Here is a 24,040-nt window from a genome sequence, read left to right on the forward strand (position 1 = left end):
TTGACAGTGTATGTGGAAGTATCTAACGTAGCTCACAGAACTCAGGGGGGTAACAGAAATAAATGAAGCTGACCTGGCAGGAGACAATCTTGTGACACTGCTTGGCCTTTCTTTAGCTTTGCCACTTTTAGGAGGCATACAAGTAGAAAAATTATGTCAAAAATTCATTCCATAAGAAACATTGCACTGCAAGCATGATCACAAGTGGAATACATAATTCATATTCATTAATAAATGGGAAATAAACTAAGACTTCACCTAAGTGGCGGGAATTAGGGCAAACCAGAGCATGCAGGCTCCATCAAAAAGGGGCAGTCCTCCATAGCGCTAACCGATCGCTGCCTCGAGGGAATGCGGCCAATGTTAACATGTCTTCTTGTTTTACAAGACAAGCTAATGCTCTAAATTTTTCATGTGAAATCTCCCAATTCTTAAATTTAAGTTAAATTACATTAAAAAATAATAATAATACGAAGGCACGAAGGCCAAATTAAGCCCATCTGCAGGCCAAAATCAGCTACTGAGCTGCCAATGTGCAACCTCTCACCTAGATAATGGGATATAATAATTTCCCCTCACCTAACCACTCTTGCCCTTCATTTCTACGGTGGAAGAGATCGAAGTGGGTTGAAGAGGTGATGAAGCCCAAAGGGATGTGATCTAGACACCTCATCCTGCCCCAAGGCCTAGGTCAGTGCCTGGCACATAGTGGATCCTGATGAAAAACGTAATGAATCAATAAGTCAGTAACGGGGGGTAGGGGGGCCAGTTCAGGTTTTTGTGCATACCCTGGGCTTACCTGAGAAACTGTGTCATTTCTCTCGACAGCCTTGCGAAGTCGTTCTGGCCGCTCCATCATCAACGGGAACTGGGCAATTGACCGGCCTGGAAAATACGAGGGTGGAGGGACGATGTTCACCTACAAGCGTCCAAATGAGATTTCGAGCACTGCTGGAGAGTCCTTTCTGGCTGAAGGTCCCACTAACGAGATCTTGGATGTTTATGTGAGTTTGTATGTTTCTGGGCTGTTCTCTGGATTGTTTATCTTGTTGCTTCTAAGGGCCACACTTAGAACAAAAAGCAACAAACCGTTGCCCATGCTCAATATGACCATCTGAGCGGAGTCCTTGGAGGTGCCCTTACATCTTGGCCTTCATCTTCACCATTCACCCTCAATGTGCCCAGCTCACAGAAACCTTAAACTCTACCAGATGCTTAGAACCCTCAGAGTTTATTGACCCAGTAAAACCAATTTTACTTGTTGAACCAAATCAGAGGCAAAACATATCCTTTATTTCATGAGCATTGGATCTCCTCCAGGCACTTTCCTCCTAATGCTAATTTGGCATGTTTTCTTTTTATGGCAAAAGAAAGCAAATGCCTAAAGCAAGACAAGACCGCTCACAGTTCCCAGCCCTCTTCAAATTCTGTTAAAGCAAATGAAGACAGGAGAACTCCAGCGTGCTCCAGGTGACCCAATAAAGCGCAGAGTAGCAATACAGAGGTTTACTAGGCATTCCCTGCTTCACAGGGAACTTAAGCTTACTTAACAAGAAAATCAATTATTTAGTTACACAAGTTAAAAATGGTCCTTGTTTTTTAAGAAACACTAGAATCCAGTCTTCTTTAAAACATCAGGAAATAAAAGGTGACAGAAATAAAAGCTTGAAATTGGGTTTTATGATAAAAAGAAGGAGCTTGCTTATAGATATGCATTCTCTTACAACCTCCAAAACCAGTACATGATGTGTGCTTTGTTAGGGTTTTATATATATTACTTCTCCAAATTTACATGTTTGTTCCTCTTGGGCCTAGTGGCTCATGGACTGGAAACAATAAAGAAAGCCTTGTTATAGTTAATTTTCGATATTCTTTTACACTGTCCATTGGGTTGTTGGACTCTGGGTAGGTTTAGAATGGCATCAGGGATAAAAAGCCAGATTGTTAAAGGACCACTGTGGGTGGTCTAGGATGTGGTGGCCAACAATAATTTTCTAAATGGGACAAGGTTTGTACTGGCAGGACGCTCACGCAGCTCAAGAGGCGCGGACGAGGGAGAGAGGATTTCCGGCCACAAACCAATTGTCGAATTGTGTGAAAGGAGAAGTAGGTGAGGGATGAGGGGTAAACCGCAGGAACCTGAGGTCATAACACTGTCTCTCGGGGCTCTGTGTGCACCTCCATGGTTTCTGAGTGTATGAAGTCCACCGGGTGATTTATAAAAGGGAGGCCTCGTTTCACATGCAGGGAAGACATAAGAGTTAAAGGCATAAATGGACATAATAGACATGTTCAGGAACCAAACTGCTTGAAGCTGAAAAGACTTGAGATCATCTGTGATTCCAACTTCTTCTCCAGATGAAGAAATAAAAAACTGAGATTAAGGGACTTGATCTAGATTACACAGCTGGTCAACAAGAGAGCCGCTGTATGAAGCAATAGAGACAGAAATACCAGGATGTGGAGTGTCTCCTTGCCTGACTCAATTTACTCAGTAAATCCTCGTTCCGCTGGTGAACTGAGCCCGTCACCCTGCTGCCCACCAGGAAAGCCATGGGCGTTTGTGCTCCAGAACCAATAGAGAGGGGTTCATGCTGGGCCATGCTGATTTATTTTTTCTTTTGCCCCAGAGAAGTCTCATTGCTGACCTCCACGGCCCTATGCAGCTTCCTGCTTGCTGTTCTACTTTTGTCATCAGTTCCTAAGACAATAGGACCTAGGGACAGTTACTTCCCTTAGACCTGTTTTCCTGACCCCATGTCTTTGTGGTCTGGAGCTTTCTATGGATGAAAAGTGGAGGAACCCAAGAGTCAAAGAGGAAGAGGGTGGGGGCAGGCCTTTCCTGAGCCAGCCTCACTGGCCACGTAGAAAATGTTGAAAGAACCTAAGGATCCGGCTGGCTCTGCCAGAGGTGGGCCCTTTGCTCGACTCTCTCGCCACCTAGTGTTCAAACAGGTTCTGTGTAGTGTCAACAGTATCTGCCTGGACACTGAGAGAGAGCAGCACTAAGCAAAATCTAAGCCCTGGTATAGGATGGTTGGGAGCCAACAAAAAGGTTCCAATCATTGCTCCCATCTTCCTATTTGGAATTTATAAAATGTTCACTTTCAGCCTAGTTTTCTTTTAAGTTTTTCCTTCTTCTAAAGCAAATAACAAAAAGCCATCTGGAAATAGCTTTCATAGCTATTTGTTTAATCTGTCACAGGTTCACTAATATTATTAGATGTGAATCAACCCCCTTATTTATAGATCCTGTCACTTATTCCACTGAACCCAAAGCCAGGGGGACATGGATGTGCGTGCCAGCCCAGTGACACTGACTTTTGTGTTGTCAGATGATACACCAGCAGCCTAACCCAGGAGTCCACTATGAGTACGTTATCATGGGGACCAATGCCATCAGCCCACAAGTGCCACCTCACAGGAGACCAGGTAAAATCCCTTGTTTTGCTGCCAAGCACTCAGGTCATTTCTCTTTATTTATTTTTAATTTCAGTTCAAACTCATTTCCTTTTTATTAAAGTTCAAGTTACCATTATAGGGTTTGGTACTCAGTAAAGGAAAACTTGTCCAAATAAGGTAATACGTTATCATCAGTATTTCCAGGTAATTGTTTACACTCAAGTAGTATCATCAGTAAATCCTTGGGAATCCGATGGGGTTTATACTTTGCCAAGGCCCAGTTCCTCTGGAGTGGAGATTCCCAGTTCATTTAAAGTTGGTCTAAGTTCTTGGATGACATAAGGGTAGGTTTTCTTATGCGGTCCTGCTTTGTCCTAAACAACTTCTAGGATACGAACAGCACTAGCAAAATCATTTAACCGTCTGCATGCCTGCAAAGCAGTACCGATGATTTTGGGTTCTGGAACCAGATCATAGCCAACAAGCGTGTTCATCCCTTTACGCAATTCCCAGACATCAATACCTGGCTTGTTGAAGTATGTCACCCAGGGAGCATCAAATTCCTCATCTGTCTCATGTGACCCATGGGAGTATTAGCCAACTGATAGCCCCGGGGACAGGACGGGAGCCGGGCAGGGTGCAGGAGGGCTCAGCAGAGAGGGGCACCCGGCATACCAAGACAGGGGGATGCAGGCTAAGGCTGACAGTTGGGGCATTTCCTTTTAAAGCCCCTTCCCTCTTCTTCTTGTGCAGCTACCCTCTGTCTCTAACTCAGCACAGAGAAAACCCAGGGACACATACTTCAGAGTCAGTGGCCCAGATGTCGCCATTTATCTGAGCCTTTGCTGATTCAAAAACAAGTGAACATCCTGGGTCTTTCTCTCCAGGTCCTCATTTTGAAATGCTTTATACTGGTTTCTTATTGTTGCCATAATAAATCGCCTCAAGCTTAGTGGCTCAAAACAACAGATTTACTCCTTTACTGTTCTAACAGTCAGAAGGCCAACATGGGTTTGCTGGGCCAAAATCAACATATCGTTGCCATGTCCCCTCCGAGGCTGTAGGAGAGAGTGTTTCCTTGCCTCTTTCCAGAGGCCGCTTGCTTTCCTTGGTTCACGGCCCCTTCCTCCATCCTCCAGGCCAGCTGGGTAGCCCTTCACATCTCTTTCTGGCTCTTACCCTCTGCTTCCGTCATCACATCTTTCCCGGACACTCACCCTCCTGCCGCTTTCTTATAAGGACCCTTATTGTGGCCACCCAGATAACCAGGATAATCTCTCCATCTCAAAATCTCAATCACATCTCCAAAGTCCCTTTTGCCATGTAAGGTGACATATTTCAGGCTCCAGGGATTGGGACACAGACATCTTCTGAGGGCCACTGGTCTGTCTGCCAGTGCCTTTCCTATTGGCCCCCTTTTGCTTCTGTTAACATACCTATCAGAAAAGATACTGAATTTACACCTAGCAACCTGCCTCTTCCCTGGGGCTCTGCTGATGGACAGGGAAGGCAGCTTTTGCTTAGGGATGGCACACACTCGGGCTCTGCAGATGTTTCTTTACCAAGTGCTGCTGGAGCCCACCACCTGAAGGGAGACTGTCTTTTCCATCTTTCAAACAGGAAGGTCTGCAGAAATATTTATGATGATAGTTGCTCACACGCACTGGGTCCTTGCTGTGTGCTGGACACTGCTGATCCCTTCACATAAATTAGTCATCCAATTTTCACCATAGTGCTCAGAGGAAAGTACTGTTATCAGCCTCATTTTAAAAGTAAGGAACTGAAAGCGTAGAGAGATTAGGTTCTTACCCAGATCCCACAGTGACCTCAGGCCAGTCTGTGTGACCAGCCCTGTGCTTGTTATACTGCCTAGAGCAGTGATGGCGAACCTATAACACGCGTGTCAGAGGTGACACACGAACTCATTTTTTTGGTTGATTTTTCTTTGTTAAATGGCATTTAAATATATAAAATAAATATCAAAAAGATAAGTCTTTGTTTTACTATGGTTGCAAATATCAAAAAATTTCTATGTGTGACACAGCACCAGAGTTAAGTTAGGGTTTTTCAAAATGCTGACACGCTGAGCTCAAAAGGTTCGCCATCACTGGCCTAGAGGCTACCTGGTCCAATGCCTGTCCTACAGAGTGAGGGGACAGGTGCGAGACCTGGCACATCCATCCTTTTCTGGGCTGCCGATCAGATAATAAGGTTACCTGATGCCACTGGCCACTGGGAAACAACAGCCTGGAGTGTGTCAGACACATAGGGCCCAAGTGTTGTTCAAACTCCAGGTTAGCACAGCCAACCCGACAGAATTTTTAAACCATTTCCAGGAGCAATACACAGTCTGAGAACCAAGTCCAGGTGGCTATTAATGCTGACTTACAAGAGCAATTGGACAGACTACTTGAGATCATATAGGATATTGATCATTGATAACAAGTCTAATGGGTTTCACCTAACAGGTAGCATGGAGTTCTGGGATCCGTGGCCTGGGACAGGGCAGGCCCAGAAGGGGTCATTTGTAAAAAGTTGGTGAGGAAGGGCATTCTGGACCAGGTGTCATCCTCCATATCAGCTGAGTCAGGAGGACAGAGCCTGAATCCAACTCTGCCACTTTCCTGCTGTGCATCCTCCGGCAAGTCAGTAACTTCTCTGAACACATTTCCTGTCTAAAAGCAGAGAGGGAAAAACTGCACTCAAAAGTTTTGTTTTGAGGGGGGCAGCAGGGAGGGAATTTAATAAATTAGGCATCAATCCTTGTGCCCAGTACATACAAAGTACTCAAAAGTGTTTTTTGCTGATAACATCTTGGACAGTCTCATTTATATCAATATGCCTGGTTTTGACTCTGTTATTTTAATTTGCATGTCATATTTTAAACCACAAAGTATTGTAAGTAGCCAACTAGATAAAAATGTGCTGGTGAAGAGACAAAGAAAGCCCTATGTTTTAACTTGCTTTGACAGTAACTGTAGAATTTGCCTCCTTATTTTGTAATAAACTAATATGTGCTTGGATAAATGTTGCCAAATTGCTCTCCCAAATTTGCATCTGATTTGCAGACTCTTTTACAGTGTATGAGACGTGTTTTCAGGAACCTTCAGCAAGGAGTGTAGGGATTAAGGGTTTCCAAGGTCTCTAATCTTTATTGTTAGGCAAATAGATTTGTTGTTGTTCTTATTTTCACCTGTAGTTCTTTAATTATGAGTGAAGTTGAGCACTTTTGGCTGCTTGTATTTCTTTTTTTAGTAAATTGTCTCTCCCTGGCCCTTGTCTACCTTTCCTACTTGGATGTTCATCTTTTTCTTATTTGTTTTTAATAATGTTTTAAACATTAGGAAATTTGTGTCTGCTTATTTTAAATATATGTGCTATGAATTAGAAATGATCTCATGCTACCTGATTTCAAATGTTGAAGCAGTTTCCTCTTTACCACTCACCCTCCAAACTGAACTTCCTTCTGTGTGGCCCTGGCCTCTCCCAGGGGAGCCCTTCCATGGCCAGCTGCTCCCGGAGGGGAGGAGTCAGGAGGCGGGAGAAGAGAAGGAACAGACTGAGGAGAAGGAAGGCTTGCACGGTGGGGCACCAGAAATATTCACCTCGGAATCTACTCAGACCTTCTCAGCCAGGCGTCCAGATAGATTTTCTTCCCACTGGCCGGGCAATTTGGTGCTACCGGCACCACAGCCCCCACGACGAAGCCGAGATCACAACTGGAAACAGCTTGGGACCACGGAGTGCTCCACGACCTGTGGGAAAGGTGAGGTGTGGGCTGGCAGGGCCTCTGTGAACCAGGAGACAGGTGTGTGTGTGTGTTGGGGAGGCAGCGGGCAGGGGGCGGGGAGGGGCAGGGACATGAGCCTGGCCCTGCAATGGCTCACCAGTGTGAGGTTGTGTGGGGGCAGGTCTCCAAGATCACCCTCAGGTTGGACTTATGAGACAGGAAAGCTGCTGTACTCATGGTTACAACTTATTACAATGAAAAAAAATATAGGTTAGAATTGGCAAAGGGAGACAGAAAGCTAGAGATAATTACACATCGAGGCCAAACCTTTTTGGCGAGGACCATGACACGATAGAGGTAAGCGGTATGAAAGTTAATTGACACAGGAACCCAAGATCAAAATGTATTTTTACTGAAATCGTCTGCCATTTGGGTTATGGTGTGATGCCTGTTGCAGGAACCAGGTACACTCAGAGCCAGGTAGAAACAAGGGAAAGTTATAAAAAGGATAAAAATGGTTGTCATGTGGTTTTACATCGAGGGTGGCATGTGTAGATTCTCCTCCATTTCATGTCTTTAAAAATAGCCTGGCCCAGCCCACCCAGGAGGGTGAGATGCGGCCCTCTCTGGAGATGGTCAGACATTGCTTTGTGGACATAAGGATGAGGACAAAAGTATGTGCCGTTAGCCAGCTCACCCTCATGCTGCTCATGCAGCCTGTTCACCAGATGATGCCACTTACTCATCCAGGAGGCCATTCAGCAGGTCCCGTCTGTTCTGTACCAGATGTGATGCTGGGACCTGCATCTAAAGGTTCTGCTTATCTTGCCCCCCTCAACACCACTCCAGTCTTCATGGTTCACGCTGAAATAAAATCTACCACCCTTACTGTTCTCTGGTATCTGGCGGGCACTCTCCTGCTTGCACTTCACCATCTAGCTCGGACATCACCTCCTCTGTGAAGCCTGCCTGATTCTGTAAGGCAGAGGTAGGCACTTCTTCCCTGGACCCCACGGCAATTTGGGACACAGTTCTTTTTGTCCCAGCTCTGCTTGGCTTGGCTGTCTCCATGAGTGTACACTTTGCAACCTCTACAGCTGGTATCATACCAAGCACACAGGAGGTGCTCCTCAAGTGCTTCTTGAATGAATGGCTATATATCTACATATCAGCTATTAGAAAAGATATAAGGGTAGCATTTATATCTTCATTGCATCCTGGATATACAAATCTGTTATTGCCTTTGCCCATGTTCTATCAGTAACATAAAGAATGTGGATTTATGTATTCAAAACTGAAGAAGCTCTGTCTCTAGATTTCCATATTATTATTTTTTAATATATTTTATTGATTTTTTACAGAGAGGAAGGGGGAGAGAGAGCTAGAAACATTGATGAGAGAGAAACATCGATCAGCTGCCTCCTGCACAGCCCCTGCTGGGGATGTACCTGCAACCAAGGTACATGCCCTTGACCGGAATCGAACCTGGGACCCTTCAGTCCGCAGGCTGACGCTCTATCCGCTGAGCCAAACCAGTTAGGGATCCATATTATTTTTATTCATGCTCTGAGATAGCCTTTCTCCTTTGCATTGTGGGGACACACACACTTCACCTACCCACTCAGTGCCTAACATGACATGCTCATCCTCTTTATCCTGGTAAACTGCACTGGAAATAGAAGAAAAACAGAGATGTCTTATTCCTCTAACACTCCCTTCTTGCCTCCCCCGAGCCCCCTTTTTTCTCCCATGTGACAAATGGCAATAGCCCATGGATGGCCCTCCTTTGCTCCCTTGAAGGTTTGCTCCCAGACATCAAAAGCCTCAGTCAAAGGTGAAGGGCAGGTGAGGCCCTGTGAATGCACCAAACGCTTAGCTCATCTCACGGACGTCAGCAGTAGTGATAAGAGTGTCGTGACAAGAAAGTCTGAGCCTGCCAGTGCTGTCCAGCTCTTTTCTGGACAACCCAAGTCCATTCCCCTTGTGACCTCATCATTTGTCCCCACACTGACCCTCTCCCAAACTCTTCTCCAGCCCTTCACACATTTCTATGCCGTCACATTAAAATTTCCCTTTCTGTAAATGTGAGCATCATGACATCATCATCGCAGAAGGGGCCCTGTCACGGGCATTCAGGTGTGGCCTGTACTCCGTCCAGTCATCGGTAAGACCTCTATCTGGTCAAACTCTTGGCCTGATTGGTTGGTACCTGGAGTTCCACACTGGAGTTATTTATTTTCTTCTTGCTCCTTATTTTGTCCATCTCTCCATAATGCCTTACTGACCTCTGCCTGTGGTACAGTGCCCTGTCCAACTTAATGTACTTCTGTTTTGATCAATACATCCAACATATAACCCAACCAAACTGATCCCAGGTTCTTCCTGCTGCCTCAAGCCCAGTCAGCACCTGACCTCACCACCCTGTTCCTGCTTGAATGGCATGCTGGAACAGTGAAGAGATGGCCAGGTTTCTCTCTTTCTGCAGAGATCAAAATTGACCCAAAGAAAGAAACCATCGTGGTCACTGGAGTCAAGAATTATAGATCTGGTATTTTCTCAACATCAGAGAAAGAGGGAGAGCCTCCGACTTTATTTCCTCGGCTAAACGTTGGAGCTGGACCATGGACAAGTGTACTGTAAAGGTGGTGAGAGGGTGGGGAGGGCAGGCAGAGGCCATGTGCAAACAGCCCAAGCAGGACACCTCTTTGCAAGACACAAAGTCCAAGTCCATATCCTTTTCCCTAGAAATACTAAATCTCCCTCTCACTTGAATGCCAAGTGGTTGGGGTAGTTTCTATTTCCAACCCACAAACTTGTAAGTAGAAAAGTAAAATTCAAGTGGTCTGAAGGGAAAGGGATAGGCTACAAAATAAGACTTTTACTTAATCCCTTAATAGCTGAGTCCCAATGAATACCCTTAAAGCCATGCACTGAATCTATGCACCTTTTAACTGAGAACAACGTGCTGAATGTTTGTTCACTTTAATTGAAGATCCTTCTTAAATGGAAGCAGATATATCGCTGGACCAAACTTAATTCCGCAAAAGTTTTTGCTTCCTATTAATTTTACAATCAGTACTGCTTTTTGCTCAGCTAATAACAATGCTTAATTGGAATGTTATTATAAATAATGGTCTCAAGTTATAGCCACATTGTAAATTTTTACTGCCAGAGTATTTTAAGCAAGTGTGTGTTTCAGATTCAAAACTGTCTTACAAACTGTCCAGTTTTTTACAAAACTACCCTCTGGCTCAGTGTCACACAAGACCAGCTTAAAGAGGCAGTGAACCACTGCTCATGGCTGATGAATTATTGAGACACATATTAAAAATTATTCCTCTAACTACAATTAAAATTGTAGCAAGCTGGCAGTTCAGAAACTGTAAATGCCTGGCCACTCGCAGCAGAGCCGAGACCGAGCTATAGAATAAGGCTAGTGCTCTGGGGGCAGGAACTGTGGTGGCCTCGTCTGGGAGGTGGTCAGCTCTTTGTGAGAAGCCTCCCACTCTCCCAGCAGTTGGGGTGCGGGTTCAGCTGGTCATATTTCTCACTTTGTAAACTTTCCTTCTTGATACTTCAGTGCTGCCACCAGGGGGTAGCAAAGAGAGGAAGGCAGAATTGCGAATTGGCAGGTTTTTTAGTTGTTTTGAGAGCTAGAAATTCCACTTAACAAATTCTTTTTTCCCAAAAATAGATTTATAAATTTTAAGACAATGAAACTAGGCTGTGTAGGTGTGTGTTTTTAATACAAAAATCTGAGGCAGTTAGTATAATTTTTTAAGCAAAGTAGTAAAAATAAATATTAGACTGCTAACAAATATTCATTCAACAAACTATCATTGAACACCTACTACTCTGCTGGGTACTGGGGATACAGAGATGCTCAGAACTAGTGCTGTCCCTCAGAAGCTCACTGTCTCATGGAAGCAGACATATACTCTTAAATAACTAAAATACCACTGGACCAGGACATTAGAGTAAAGTGTCAAATGCTTTACATAGGGGAAGCCAGCTGTGCTTCTAGTCTTTCTTGAATCTTCTTATTTCTCTGCTCCAGCCTAACTATCTCTTAAACATATCTGGTGCTTGCAGGCCAGTTTGTCGGGCACTTTTGTTCTAGCTCAGCGACTTGGACAGCTCCCGCCCTTCAAGACCCAGGTGCAAACAGGTTCCCCACCGAACCGTTTCTCTGGGATGCAGCTGGAGCCCTCTCGGGCCCTTTCGCTTTGATGTCTCCAGAAAACCTTCAAGAAGTTATCGTTTGTGCTTATTTTATAATCTCTCCCCGGCACAGTGATATAAAAAACTATTATGGAAATTGGTTTATATCTGCCTTTGAGCATTTCAAACCATGTTCACCAATAGACTGTAAGCTCTTTGAGGGCAAGAACGATTCCTACTTTCCTCTGCACCCACAATGCTGAGCAAAGCCCTTGCGTGGGAATGTGCGTGTGGATTGTTCTGTTTCTGTCGCCTCTTCATCAGCACTTGGGTCTTTGTGCATCTCCACCACAGACCAACATTCAGGTGTGCGGACTGCCCTTCAGACCTTGTCCTTGTCCTTCTAGGATCGCAGTACCCCATTTTTCGCTGTGTGCACAGAAACACTCATGAAGAGGTTCCCGAGAGCTACTGTGACTCCAGCACGAAGCCGACCCCCGAGGAGGAGCCCTGCAGCATCTTCCCTTGCCCCGCCTTGTAAGACGCCCTCTCTGCTTCCATCCCCATTATCACGTCACTTCTGGCTGCTTGTGCGTAGGACCTTGGTAGCAGATATAATCTCATTTTTAAATCAGTCTACATCTGATTTAGAAACATGAGACTTGGTCTTTGCATAAGATGCAGTCTGTTTAGCAAGAGCACCTGTCTTTCAGGATCAACACAGGAGTCTGTAGCCTTTAGCAGGTCAGCACACTCCCAGGAGCCCACCCTTTTGGGAATTAGAGCAATTAGGGTTTCGCCTGACAAGGAAAACTGAGGGAAACAATGAACTACAATCCAGTGAAGTCAGTGCCGGAGGAGAGCTGTGTACAGAGAGAATAATGAAAGGCACACCACATCTGCCTGGAGAAACCAGAAAGAGCCCCTCAGAGAGGCCTTGGACTGGTTCTTGAATGACACATGGGCCACTTTTAGAAGAACATGGGGAAAGGGCCCAAAAGGTGTCGAAACTTAATTCTCAAAGTAATAAAAACATATTCTCATCTGAACACCTGATGAGCAGGGTGGCACAAGGAGGAAATATGAGACTGATGCGTAAATAGTTCATGAAAAATAAAGAATGCTGGACTCAGATTTCTAATTTAGTTCCAAAATGGGTTAATGTCCTACAAGGTAATGAAACTAGCTTTGGAGTTTGTTTATGTGGGGTTTTCTACTAGATACATTTGTACCTTCTCAATTTTCTTAAGTTGCATATACTCACTGGCAAACAGCATGTGGGACAAACTAATTTCTTTACAGAGTTGGGTGGCCTGTAGGTAGACTGGTAAGCAATGCCCTGGGAGTCGGGTCACCCATGAGGATTCTGATGGTTCTGTGTAAGGCAGCTCAGCGCCTGCCCTCTTCCTGCTGACTGAAGCGATCTGTCCCTGCCCCTCTCTCCTTCCTGAGCCAGCTGGGACATCGGGGAGTGGTCCGAGTGCAGCAAAACCTGCGGCCTGGGCATGCAGCATCGCCAGGTTCTGTGCCGCCAGGTGTACGCCAACCGGAGCCTGACGGTGCAGCCCTACCGCTGCCAGCACCTGGAGAAGCCCGAGACCACCAGCACCTGCCAGCTCAAGATCTGCAGTGAGTGGCAGATCCGGACGGACTGGACCTCGGTACGTGGAGGGGAGCCCTGCTCTGGAGCACCCCCTCCAAGGCCCACACTTCCCTCCTGCCTCCCCCTCCAAGACCTGACTTGGAAGGACCCGGAGTCCCCCAGGAGAGAACCTGTCCCCGGGCTCTGGGCGGCCACCTTTATAAACCGTAGCATGTGCCATAGCTCGATAGAGTTAAAGCCAGCGTGTCACCACAGCCGACTCGACTGGAGAGCCCAGGGGAGCCCAGGGGAGCCATGTGCAAAAGCTCGTCATGGTGGAGGGAAGGTTGGCAAATTCTGGTAGAGTCGTCTCCTCCCCATCTTCCCCATCTTCTCTCCCATTCTTTAGATGACAGAACAGAGGCGGCAAGATATCAAAGAAGGTCTTAGCGAAAGGGCCTGTGAAATGATCAGGGCTGGGATTCTCCTGAGGTAGCATTGCATGCGGGGGACCTAGCAAGTCGGGGAGTCTCCCCAGCCCTCTGCTTAGGGGGCAGGTGACAAGAGGGCGCCCGAGCTGATGCTGCCCGCCCGCTGACAGCTTGCTGTGTTTCAGTGCTCCGTGCCCTGTGGAGTGGGGCAAAGGACCCGGGACGTGAAGTGTGTGAGCAACATCGGGGACGTGGTTGACGACGAGGAATGCAACATGAAGCTCCGGCCCAATGACGTTGAGAACTGCGACATGGGGCCCTGTGCGAGGAGCTGGTTCCTCACCGAGTGGGGTGAGAGGGTGAGTGTGGTGGCAGCGGAGTGGGGTTTCTGGAGGGGGGGAGGGGGAGGGGGAAGAGGAGGGGAGGGGAGTCTGTTGGGCTAAGGGTGGGAGCGGGTGTCACAAGGTGCCCCCAAAAACATACAAAGATGAATTACTAGCCCAGAATCCCAAGGGTAATTTCTGACTCGGGGGAAAAGGCCCATCAATGAACTACTGCAGGCTTTCTATCCTGTGAATCTCCACGGTGCTTCCAAGTATCGGTGCCTCTGGATCACCGGGCACCTTGTTACACAGAATCTGGTCAGCAGGGGCGGGCTGGCCCGGATCCTGCATTTCTAAGGAGCTCCCGATGGTGCCAAGGCTGCAGGTCTTAGGAGGTACCCTGAGCTCCCAAGCCTTCCCCCCAGTGTCATGTGAGCCACAGACAGTGCAGTATGTCCAGCTGGGAGGAGTAAGGGGCACATCAGAGGATGGGGCCCATCCACCCTGTTGGTTGATTCCAGCTGGTCAGCATCCACTCTGACTGGTCAGTGCTCACTGTGGACCAGTTGCTGAGTATTCTGGACGTCACCCTACAGGTGTTCACATGGGTTTCCCTCACAGCCTCCCTCTCAGCACAATAAAACAATCCACGCCGTGGGGGTGCTGCTGGGAAGGAAAGGAAGAACAAACCTGTAAATGCAGCCTTCACTCCACATTCAGAGATCCCCCCAGAGATTCCCATCAGGTGGTTTATCTCCTCGTGGCAAACAGCCCCTGCCCCTTAGCCCCAAGACAGTCCCCAGAGAGAGAGGGCCTTTAGTGAAAGCACTGAGCCCTTCGGGTGAGCAGCTCACTGTGCCTCCCGGCCCAGCCCTGGACTCTAACACACCAAATTAGCCATCTGGAAGGTGCTAACCAAAGGTGTCCATTGACTCAGACCTCTGCCCCTAAGGCTGAGTCCAGCAGAGCTGCAGGGTTCTGTTTGTGTACCACCCCCCCCCCCCGCCTGCTTCCCCTCCCAGCAAGCACATGGCTCCTGGCCTTGCGGACGCAGTGCTGGGGGGTGTCAGGGGTCACTTTGAGCACCTCCCTTGCAGCATAAGGAGTCCTTGACAGCATCCCTGACATAAGTCTGATCCCTTTGTCAGAAATTCCCTGTGTGTTGAACCAATGACATCTGCTTCTTGTACAACCCAGTGTCAGGTTTCCTTCCACATTGAACCCAAGTTTTTCTCGCCAGCTCCCAGCATGCCCTGTCAGAAGTGTGTGTGTGCCCTGTCCTTACACTGCAGACCACAGGTGCTGGGGAGCCCCTCCCACTCTTTCTCCAGGCTAAACATTCCCACTTCCTCCAACTGATTTTGTCTTTCCAGATTTCTAGCCAGAATTTGTTTGTACTCACAATAAACCTGCCTAATTTAGTGTATAAGCAAATTAATGAAAACAATGCTACTGGGCCTTCTTTTTATATTGGAAAGATGTTTTTGAAAATAGTTCATTTTTCTGCTCATACAGTAATATAAACTATTATAAAGAATATGAAAAGAATCTCAAAGTATACCTATAATCTCTTCAATCTAACAATTTAAGACTTTTAAGCTCTACTGACAAGCTTTTTTCAACTCATACATACTTTGCATACATAGTATTTATATATACATCTTAAAGATATAATAATATATGTATAATTTGTTAACCTGATTTTTTTCACTTTTGTATTGTAAACATCTTAATGGGATTAAAAACATTAAAAGCATGTTTTTTAATTAGAATAAGATATTGTATGATTATTATAACTGAACTAATAATGCCCTATTTCTAAATGATTGAGGATATTTTTTGCTAATTTTTTTACTATTTTTAATAATATTTCTGTAAATATTCTTTTTTTTATTGATTTCAGAGAGGAAGGGAGAGTGAGAGAGAAAGAAACATTAATGATTAGAAAGAATCATTGATTGGTTGCCTCCTGCATGCCCCACACTGGAAATCAAGCATGCAACCCGGGCGTGTGCCCTGACCAGGAATGGAACCATGACCTTCTGGTTCATAGGTCAACGCTCAACCACTGAGCTCAGTAAATATTCTTATGTATAAATCTTTATATGCACTTTTCTTTGTTTTCCTAAAATAATGTTTAGGAAGTAGAATTATTTGACCAAATGCTGTGAACTCCTTTAGAACTCTTGACATATTTTGGCAAATTTCTCTCCAGAGGATTATTTCAATTTAGACTCTCCCAAGCAGCAACTGAGATCGCTTTTATAATTCTTTTATTTCACTTATTCTTTACCGTTTTTAATTCCATCTCTCTACATTTGCCATGCTCTGAAAAAAGCACTGGGCTCAGAATGACCTGTGTACAAAGAAAAAAGCAACTATGTGGAGGAAAACTGCAATGTTTCATTCCTCTGTGTGTCTCCCATATTTCCTTAGAACAATAAAACTCTACAAGTAAATTTACACACTAGCTATTTTCCCTCCAATAAAGACTCTCTGCTTTGTATTTTATCTAAGTACTTGTTGGATCGGAACCCTTGTCTTAGAATTCCAAATAGAGCAAAGAATGAGCACTTTATTCTTCCATTTAGAGAACTTCTTTGGAAAAGATGTGTTAAGCCATGTAAGTGTCCTATGTATGATATAAGTAAGTTTGCTTTATCGACCCCCAAAATAGATCATTGTTCCTGATTATTTTGAGTAGATGAGTGGGAAGGGGTGCTATTGTGTTTAAGGAGGGGAATTGCTGTTGGCACCCTTTCCTCAGGAATTATTTCTTATGAGACCCTGAGCAAGCTGCTGGATTATTTCTTATGAGACCCTGAGCAAGCTGCTGGCTCCCTGCCTCTCCGTTTCCTCCTCTGTCACATTCCCGATGAGACTGGCATGCCAGGAGGGTTTCCTGTGGGCTGCTTTCTTCTTCCTGTCAACATAAAGCCTCCATCAAAACCCAAACTGATGGGGTTCTGAGAGCCTGGGGTTAGTGAACACATGGAGATGGGGGAGAGTGATGAATCTGGAGAGGGCATGGAGGCTCGGCACTCCTTCCCACATGCCTTTTCCTGTGCTTCTCTTCCATCTGGCTGGTCCTGGGTTACATCTTTGTATAATAAACTGGCAAAATGTTTCTCTGAGTTCTGTGAGCTGCTGTAGCAAAGCAATCAAACTGAGAAGAAGAGCCTTAGGACCCTTGGATTTTTAGCCAGTTGGTCAGAAGTACAGGTAAGAAACTGGACTTGGGATTGGCTGCTGAAGTTGGGGGTGGGCAGTCACCTGTGGAGTCTAATGCCATCTCCAGGTCGTGTCAGAATGGAGTTGAATGGCCGGACACCCAGCTGGTGTCAGAAAATGGCTTGATGGTGTGGGGAGCCCGCACACACATTGAAATTGGCACCAGAATACCAAGAGTAGCCTGTTGTCCGATTTAAAATTAATTGGTCTCTGCCTAAATAAATCGAGTTGTAAACTCAATCTGAACCTTCTCTTAAACGTCTAGGGCCGTGGTCGGCAAACTGCGGCTCGCGAGCCACATGCGGCTCTTTGGCCCCTTGAGTGTGGCTTAGGAGTACCCTAATTAAGTTAATAACAATGTACCTACCTATATAGTTTAAGTTTAAAAAATTTGGCTCTCAAAAGAAATTTCAATCGTTGTACTGTTGATATTTGGCTCTATTGACTAATGAGTTTGCCGACCACTGGTCTAGGGTAATACGTATAGTTTTTCTGACTTGATGACTCACCTTAAAAACATCCTTGCAGCTACTTTTTAAAAATTTATTTTTATTGTTGAAAGTATTACAGATGTTCTCCTTTCTCCCTATTAACCCCCTCCAGCCCACACCAGCCCCCACCCAGGCCTTCACCACACTATTGCCTGTGTCCATGGCTTATGCATATATGGATATTAAAAGTAGCTGAAGAACTTTTAATTGAGGGTGGGGCTTATTAGATTCAGGCTTCATCTACTTTTTAGTTCTGCAAATCAATGGCAGGTTTAAAAATTTGTGCAATTTTTAATCACAACAGAGAAAAAAGTCTTTTAGAAAGTCCACCAGCCTCAATTTTCTAGCACCTAATTTCTAAGTATGTTTTCCAAGAGAAGAAATAAGTAAAGATATTGAGTTATTTAAATTGTGAAAGATGATGCATAAAACTGAAGTTCAGGAATAGTCATTAGAACCGTATAGTCCCTCAGGGGCCACTCGGCCAAGTTTAGCATTTAGCTGTTGCTGGGGTGAGAAGACAATCCTTACCAGAGGGTTGCCTAGGAATTTCATGTGTCTCGGTGCTTTATCTGTCCAGAAGTTCATTTCAGAGTCAGGTTCTTTTCTGAAGTGGACTTGGTCCTTCTTTTAGGCACATCCTTCAGGGACAGTGCATGGGGGTGTTTCGGTGCCTCACTTTGAAGGTTAGTCTCTGCTGCCTGGAGGGGACCCTCCTTCCCCTCATTTCTCCTGCTAGGCTTCCCTGGCCAGGTTCTGTGTCAGTAGCTCCTTTTACATATAAATTGGTTGTGCTTTTCACTGCAGCCTCCGCAGGGCTCATCCTTGTGATGTTCTCTCACAGGGCATTGACTTGGTCCTTAACATTATTCTTTTCAATTAAGTGCCCAGGGATATGGGGAAACTTTCCCAAGATGCATGTGGTTTTTCCAAGATTACTTAGTTTGGAAAGCAGATTTCTAATAACAACGCAGTTAAAACGAAAATCGTGAAAAGCATTTGTGAACCTGTAAGGGGAAACAACTTTTCCTTTACTCTCTTAGGTTCTTTAGCGGAGGGCTGCAGATTAAGCCGACAGTGACCAGATTCACAGGAGAAAAGCATACAAATCGTATCTGATGTTATTGTTTTTATATGGCGTGGGGGATAGGGAGAAGGGGACTTCACAGGAAAGAAATGAAAACCCCAGAGAAGCAGTTAGACTTGAGGGATTGTGTAACATCTTAACAAAGGCTGATAAGTTGTGAAGTGACTAGACAAAGGAAAGGGGTTTGGGCTTCTGGGAATAGTAAATTGTAGGAAAATGGCTAAGAAATATATGGGGGAAACTAATGGAAGATAAGGGTTATAGTAAAGTTTGTTCATACAAACTCATCTTGATTCCCCATCATCCATAAGAATGTTCTCTTCTTCCTGGAACTGGGAGGGCACCTTTCTCAGGGTATGTATGCCCTGCTTCTAGGCCGGGAAGGGGAGGGCAGAGAGCGCCTCCTGCATCTGCTGTTTCTTAATTGCCATGAGCTCAAAATAATCAACAGGCCAAAGTAGCATATTCGGGGGCATGTTCTAACCAGCTCTGAGTTTTTAGCTCCAGAGTCCCCTCCCTGAGGAGTCAGACTCAGCTCAGCAGTCAGTGATCATGTAAATGTTTGATACTCATCCTGGGTTATGATTTTACAAGATTAGACAGCAAGTTACAAAAACAAAAGTAGGATTTTTGATAAAGAAATGAGGTTGTTAGTATTTTTCTTCCTTTTCTCAAATTTTATTTAAAGTTATATTGCTTTTATTTACTTTTAAGATGATAATGTTGGTAGAAACCAAACACTGACTCTATTTTTAAGAAAAGACCCAGCAGAAATCCCTAGAAGGGCTTTGGTCATCATGTAATGGCACTTTCAGAATTGGAAGGTGCTGATGAGAGGAGAAAAATGAGCGGGGGAGGACCCCCATCATATTTATTTATTCAGCTGATATTCAGGGATTCACCCATAGGTAAGGTGCTCACTGAGAATGAAATAAAGGTGATGTAGGCACTGAGCCTACTTCTATAATGGGGGAAAAAATGGACACAAATAACCATAATACAAAGGATGATAGAGGAATACAGATGTGTCAGAGCACAGCTGCACTGAGTCCACATATTCTTCTGAAACCAGCCCTACTCCACTAACTGTGGGGGCTGAGCCCCTCTGCGAGGGGCTGGACCTTCTTGGACGCCAGGTGGTAGAAGGAAAGGCCATGAGAAGTTGTGGGTGTATAAGAATGAGTCTCTAGTGTAAGAGCCAGTGGCCATTGCTAATAAGGAGCCATCAAACAAAACAATTGTTCACAGTAGTCCCATACAGGCAGCCATGCACCAGCTGCTAACAATGCATCTTTCCCACAAAGCAGTAGTAGCCTCTGTACCCACAGCCTTACATAGCAGCAGCACCTGAGCTCTCTCTGTCCCAGGAGCCTCTCTAGCACAGCAGCAGCACCTGAGCTCTGAGCTCTCCTAAGTAGCCTCAGCAGCTTCTCCCTACCACATGGGATGGCCAGTAACATGTATTATACTACTTAGACAAAGGAGGCTTCTTGCCAAATAGTGACCTTGCTGTGCACTGGCATAGTCCTTGGACACCCCAATTAAGATTCCCATGCTCAGAGTGGCCTTGGCCATCTGGCGTACTCTAAACAAGGCCTTTCACACTCCAATTGGCCTTGAGCATCCGGCGGACTCTGGCATGGTTCCCACAAGATGTCATGGGAATTCTGAGGATGGGAAGGATATATTGAACTGGGAAATCAGGGAAGCTTTCACAGAGGAGATGGTACTTGAGCTGAACCTGCACAGATTTTGAGTGTCCCAGGGAAGGGCAAGAGTGCTCCAGACAGAAGGAACAGCAGGGACAAGGTGCTGGGAACATTTCATGTGGCCAGGAAACAGTGAACCTTGGTTCTGTCCAGGATAGTCAGTGGTTTTCATATATTACATCTAACTATTCGGCCCCTATGATTGTTTTAGAAGTTCATATGGTGATAATGTGGAAACCGCTATCAAGAAAATCAATGTGGCCCAGCTGATGTGGTTCAGTAGTTGAGCATCGACCTATGAACCAGGAGATCACAGTTCAATTCCCAGTCAGGACACATGCCCGGGTTGTGGGCTCTATCCCCAGTGTAGAGCATGCAGGAGGCAGCCGATCAATGATTCTCTTTCATCACTGATGTTTCTTTGGCCTTTCTCTCCCTCTCCCTTCCTCTCTGAAATCAATTAAAAATATACATATATATATATATATATATATATATATATATATATATGTATATTTTTTTTTAAAGAAAAACAGTGTGTTCCCAGTGTAGTCTAGAAGAATGGAAACCTTTAATGCCATTTAGGGGCAGTCCATAGTGAATGTCATTAGGAATGGACCAGCAGCAGAGAGATTTCAACATGGATATACCAGAATCTGGCAGCCCAGTGACAAGAAGAGCTGGTGAAGCTGAGCGAGAAGCTGTGGCCACAGTCCGGGAGAAGAATGTCAGGGTGCTGGGAACCACCCACAGCAGGGACAAGACAGACAAATGTGCTTAAACTAGAATCAATGAGACCTGCTAGCTGGCGAGATATGGGAAACCAGGAGGCCAAAGAGCAGTCGGTTTTGAATCCAGATATGCATTTGAACACACATTGGAAAACCCAGAGGAGGAATGGGAATGGTGATGAAGGTGGTATCCCATCATTTCACCTGTTGGACAGGAGGTATCGATGGGACACCCACATGAAGAAGCCCTGAAAATACAGGATGAGAAGCAAAAAAAGGCCACATTCCGAAGTATTTCAAGGCAGATGGGAAATGCTCTCAGAGCTTCCGGGTGTGACTCAGGGGAGTGTTTACCGTGTCCTGGGTGAGGACAGAGTGGGATTGTAGTAATGACAGTTATGTGGCTTTAAGTGAAGGCTTAATCCTGTGAGCTTTGGTTTCTCTTAGAGTAGAGATGTAGGTCTCGGCCCTTTAAAGCCCCGCATACCATTATTGAGTACCTACTGCATGGGTTCATTGAGCACCTGCTCTCTACATGTCATTCATTCCCTGAAATGCTGCCAGGACTGTGTTCCCAGCCCACGGTCCAGGTAAGCATGCCAGAAGTGAGAGGCTCAGGTCACTTGCCCCAGGCCACACAACTGGTAGTGAAATTAACACCAATATGACCGGTTCCCAGTCCAGGCTCTCTTTATACCAGGCTGCCTCCTGGTACACCGTCACAGCTGTGCCCTTCAGGGACTACAACCATGTGCCTTAATATTAGGCAGCATTGTTGAGGTGACAGATGCCAGTTCTCCTCCTTCCTCAGACCAGCCCAGACTCACTACCAGTATGCAGACGTGTGCCCACGTTTTCATGCTCTTCTTCTGCTGAATATGTTTTTGAAATCCAAAGCCAGAACAGATAGATTGACAAGTGTAAGCATATCAATCGCAACAATGGAATGAAAACTGTCCCAGAAAATCTAAGGCCAGGGGATATGCCATACTCATGTCCCATGACGGAGCAGGCCGTGCGTGAGAAGTGGTCAGACATTTCCAGGGCAAACAGTTGGTGGGGAAACCTCCTTGGAATCATTTGAATGTGGCTTAAGAACCTGGGGGGAGAGGCCTCCCCTTTACTGTGTCCATCTTCTGTCTCACAGTGTTCAGCGGAGTGCGGGGCTGGAGTGCGGACACGCTCGGTGGTGTGTATGACCAACCACATCAGCAGCCTGCCTCTGGAGGGCTGTGGGAACAACCGGCCGGCAGAGGCCACTCCGTGTGACAACGGGCCCTGCATGGGCAAGGTGGAGTGGTTTGCTGGGAGCTGGAGTCAGGTGAGTGGCCAGAACTGGGTGTGTCTGCCTGTCCCTGGAAGAGGCAGCACAGCAGAAGGGTTAGGAACTGGACCTGGTATGTCTAGGTTTGAATCCCAGCTGTGTTACCCATGACCCTGAAGAAGTTGCTTATGCTCTTGGAGCCTCATTCAGTCAACACTATTTATTGAGCATTTATTATGTTCTCTTCTAAGCACTTGAACACAATAAATATTCCTGCCCTCAGGGAAACTCATGGTGTAGCATGGTTTCTTTGTCTATAAAATGATAGTAGCAACAGCACCTTAGAGATTATTTTTAGAAGAAATGAAGTAATGTATTTTAAGTATGTAGCACAATGCCTGAAATACAATAAATGTACAATAAACCACAGCTACTGCTGCTATCATTGTTAATAAAGCCAGTTTTTTCTGAATATGAGTGTCAGAAGCAGAAATAAATATGACCCAGAAATCCTATATCTGGATATGAGATCATTATCTCAAAGATATATCTGCATGCACTCTTATACTCAAAGCAGCATTATTCACAATAGCCAAGGTATGGAAACAACCTATGTATGTGTCCACCAACAGATGGATGGATAAGAAAATATGAATAGGAATATTATTCAGCTTTTTAAAAAAGGGAAATCCTGCCCTTTACAACAATATGGATGAACCTGGAGGGTATTATGCTAAGTGAAATAAGTCAGACAAAGACAAATACTGCATGGTATCAATTATATGTGGGATTTTTAAAAAACAAACTGATAGAGGGTAGAATGGTGATTTCCAGGGGTTGGAGTGGAGGAAGTGGGAAGAGGTTGGTAAAACTTTTACTAGATGAATGAGGTCTAAAGTTCTAATGTATATCATGGTGACTATAGTTCATAACACTGTACTGTATAACTGAAATTTGCTAAGACAGTAGAACTTAAGTGTTCACACAGAAAAGAAAGGTAAGTATGTGTTAAATCAATGTGAGAATCCTTTTAAAATGTATACATATACGAAATCATCAGTTTAAATATATTATAATTTTGTTTGTCAATTATACCTCAATAAAGCTGGAGAAATAAAGAAGCATAAAAAGAAAAAATTAAGGTTGTTCATTATAAAGAACTGAATATTTTAATAAAGTGACTTAATTGATCAATTAATGTTTTCCTTACTGTGCCAAAATTGAGCATGAACTCTCTTAGAAAATGTGGAAAATATCATTCCCTCCTATTTTTTTTGTTATGATTACCATCAGTATTTTGAGTTCTTGGACCACTTAGCATTTGGCTCCCAGAGCTGGCTGGTTCTCCAAGGACTTTTTGGCTGATGATCATGATTTACACATTATCAGGATCTCTGGCTCCATATAGAATTTTATTTATTTTACGTAGCTTTAAACATAGACCCTGAGAAAAATGGACTGCCTTTCCTTGGTAATTGATATAACCCCTTTGGAAAGTAATAAAAGTCAAGAACCATATAAATGTTCATATGCCTTACCCCACTCCTGGGGATTCATTTTAAGGAAATAATTAATAGAAGAGAAAAGACTTTTTGACAGAGATGTTCATGACAGCAGGGCAGTATATTATGGTATATCATAACTCCTTAAAATATTATGTGCAACAATGATAATTAGGAAGATGTGGAAAGTGCATTGATACAGTGGCAAGTGAAAAACAATATGAAAATCTTTGAATCCTATGATCTCAACCACTTCAAAACATAAATATACTAAAAATGTGCCAGATCAATAATGAACTAACATGTTATGATGAGTATTGTTACACACAGATGAGAAAGATCACATCCAGGGAAATCCCATGTTGGGTACATCATTAATACACACTGTACACACCA

At 44.8% G+C, this 24,040-nt stretch overlaps 1 protein-coding gene across 2 annotated transcripts in view; it reads left to right on the forward strand.

The window, feature by feature from the left end:
• The window catches only part of THSD4 (thrombospondin type 1 domain containing 4), a 558,652-nt gene that overhangs the window by 513,427 nt on the left and 21,185 nt on the right, over positions 1-24,040 (forward strand). For both annotated transcript variants that reach the window (XM_023753088.1, XM_023753089.1), the window contains 7 exons: positions 829-1,004; positions 3,336-3,432; positions 6,893-7,168; positions 11,701-11,830; positions 12,750-12,954; positions 13,492-13,665; positions 22,026-22,199. In XM_023753088.1, coding sequence (XP_023608856.1) covers positions 829-1,004; positions 3,336-3,432; positions 6,893-7,168; positions 11,701-11,830; positions 12,750-12,954; positions 13,492-13,665; positions 22,026-22,199 — 1,232 coding nt within the window. The remainder of the gene's footprint in view (positions 1-828; positions 1,005-3,335; positions 3,433-6,892; positions 7,169-11,700; positions 11,831-12,749; positions 12,955-13,491; positions 13,666-22,025; positions 22,200-24,040) is intronic.

This window comes from Myotis lucifugus, unplaced genomic scaffold, assembly GCF_000147115.1.
Source record: "Myotis lucifugus unplaced genomic scaffold, Myoluc2.0 scaffold_41, whole genome shotgun sequence".
Classification (NCBI taxonomy): Eukaryota; Metazoa; Chordata; class Mammalia; order Chiroptera; family Vespertilionidae; genus Myotis; species Myotis lucifugus.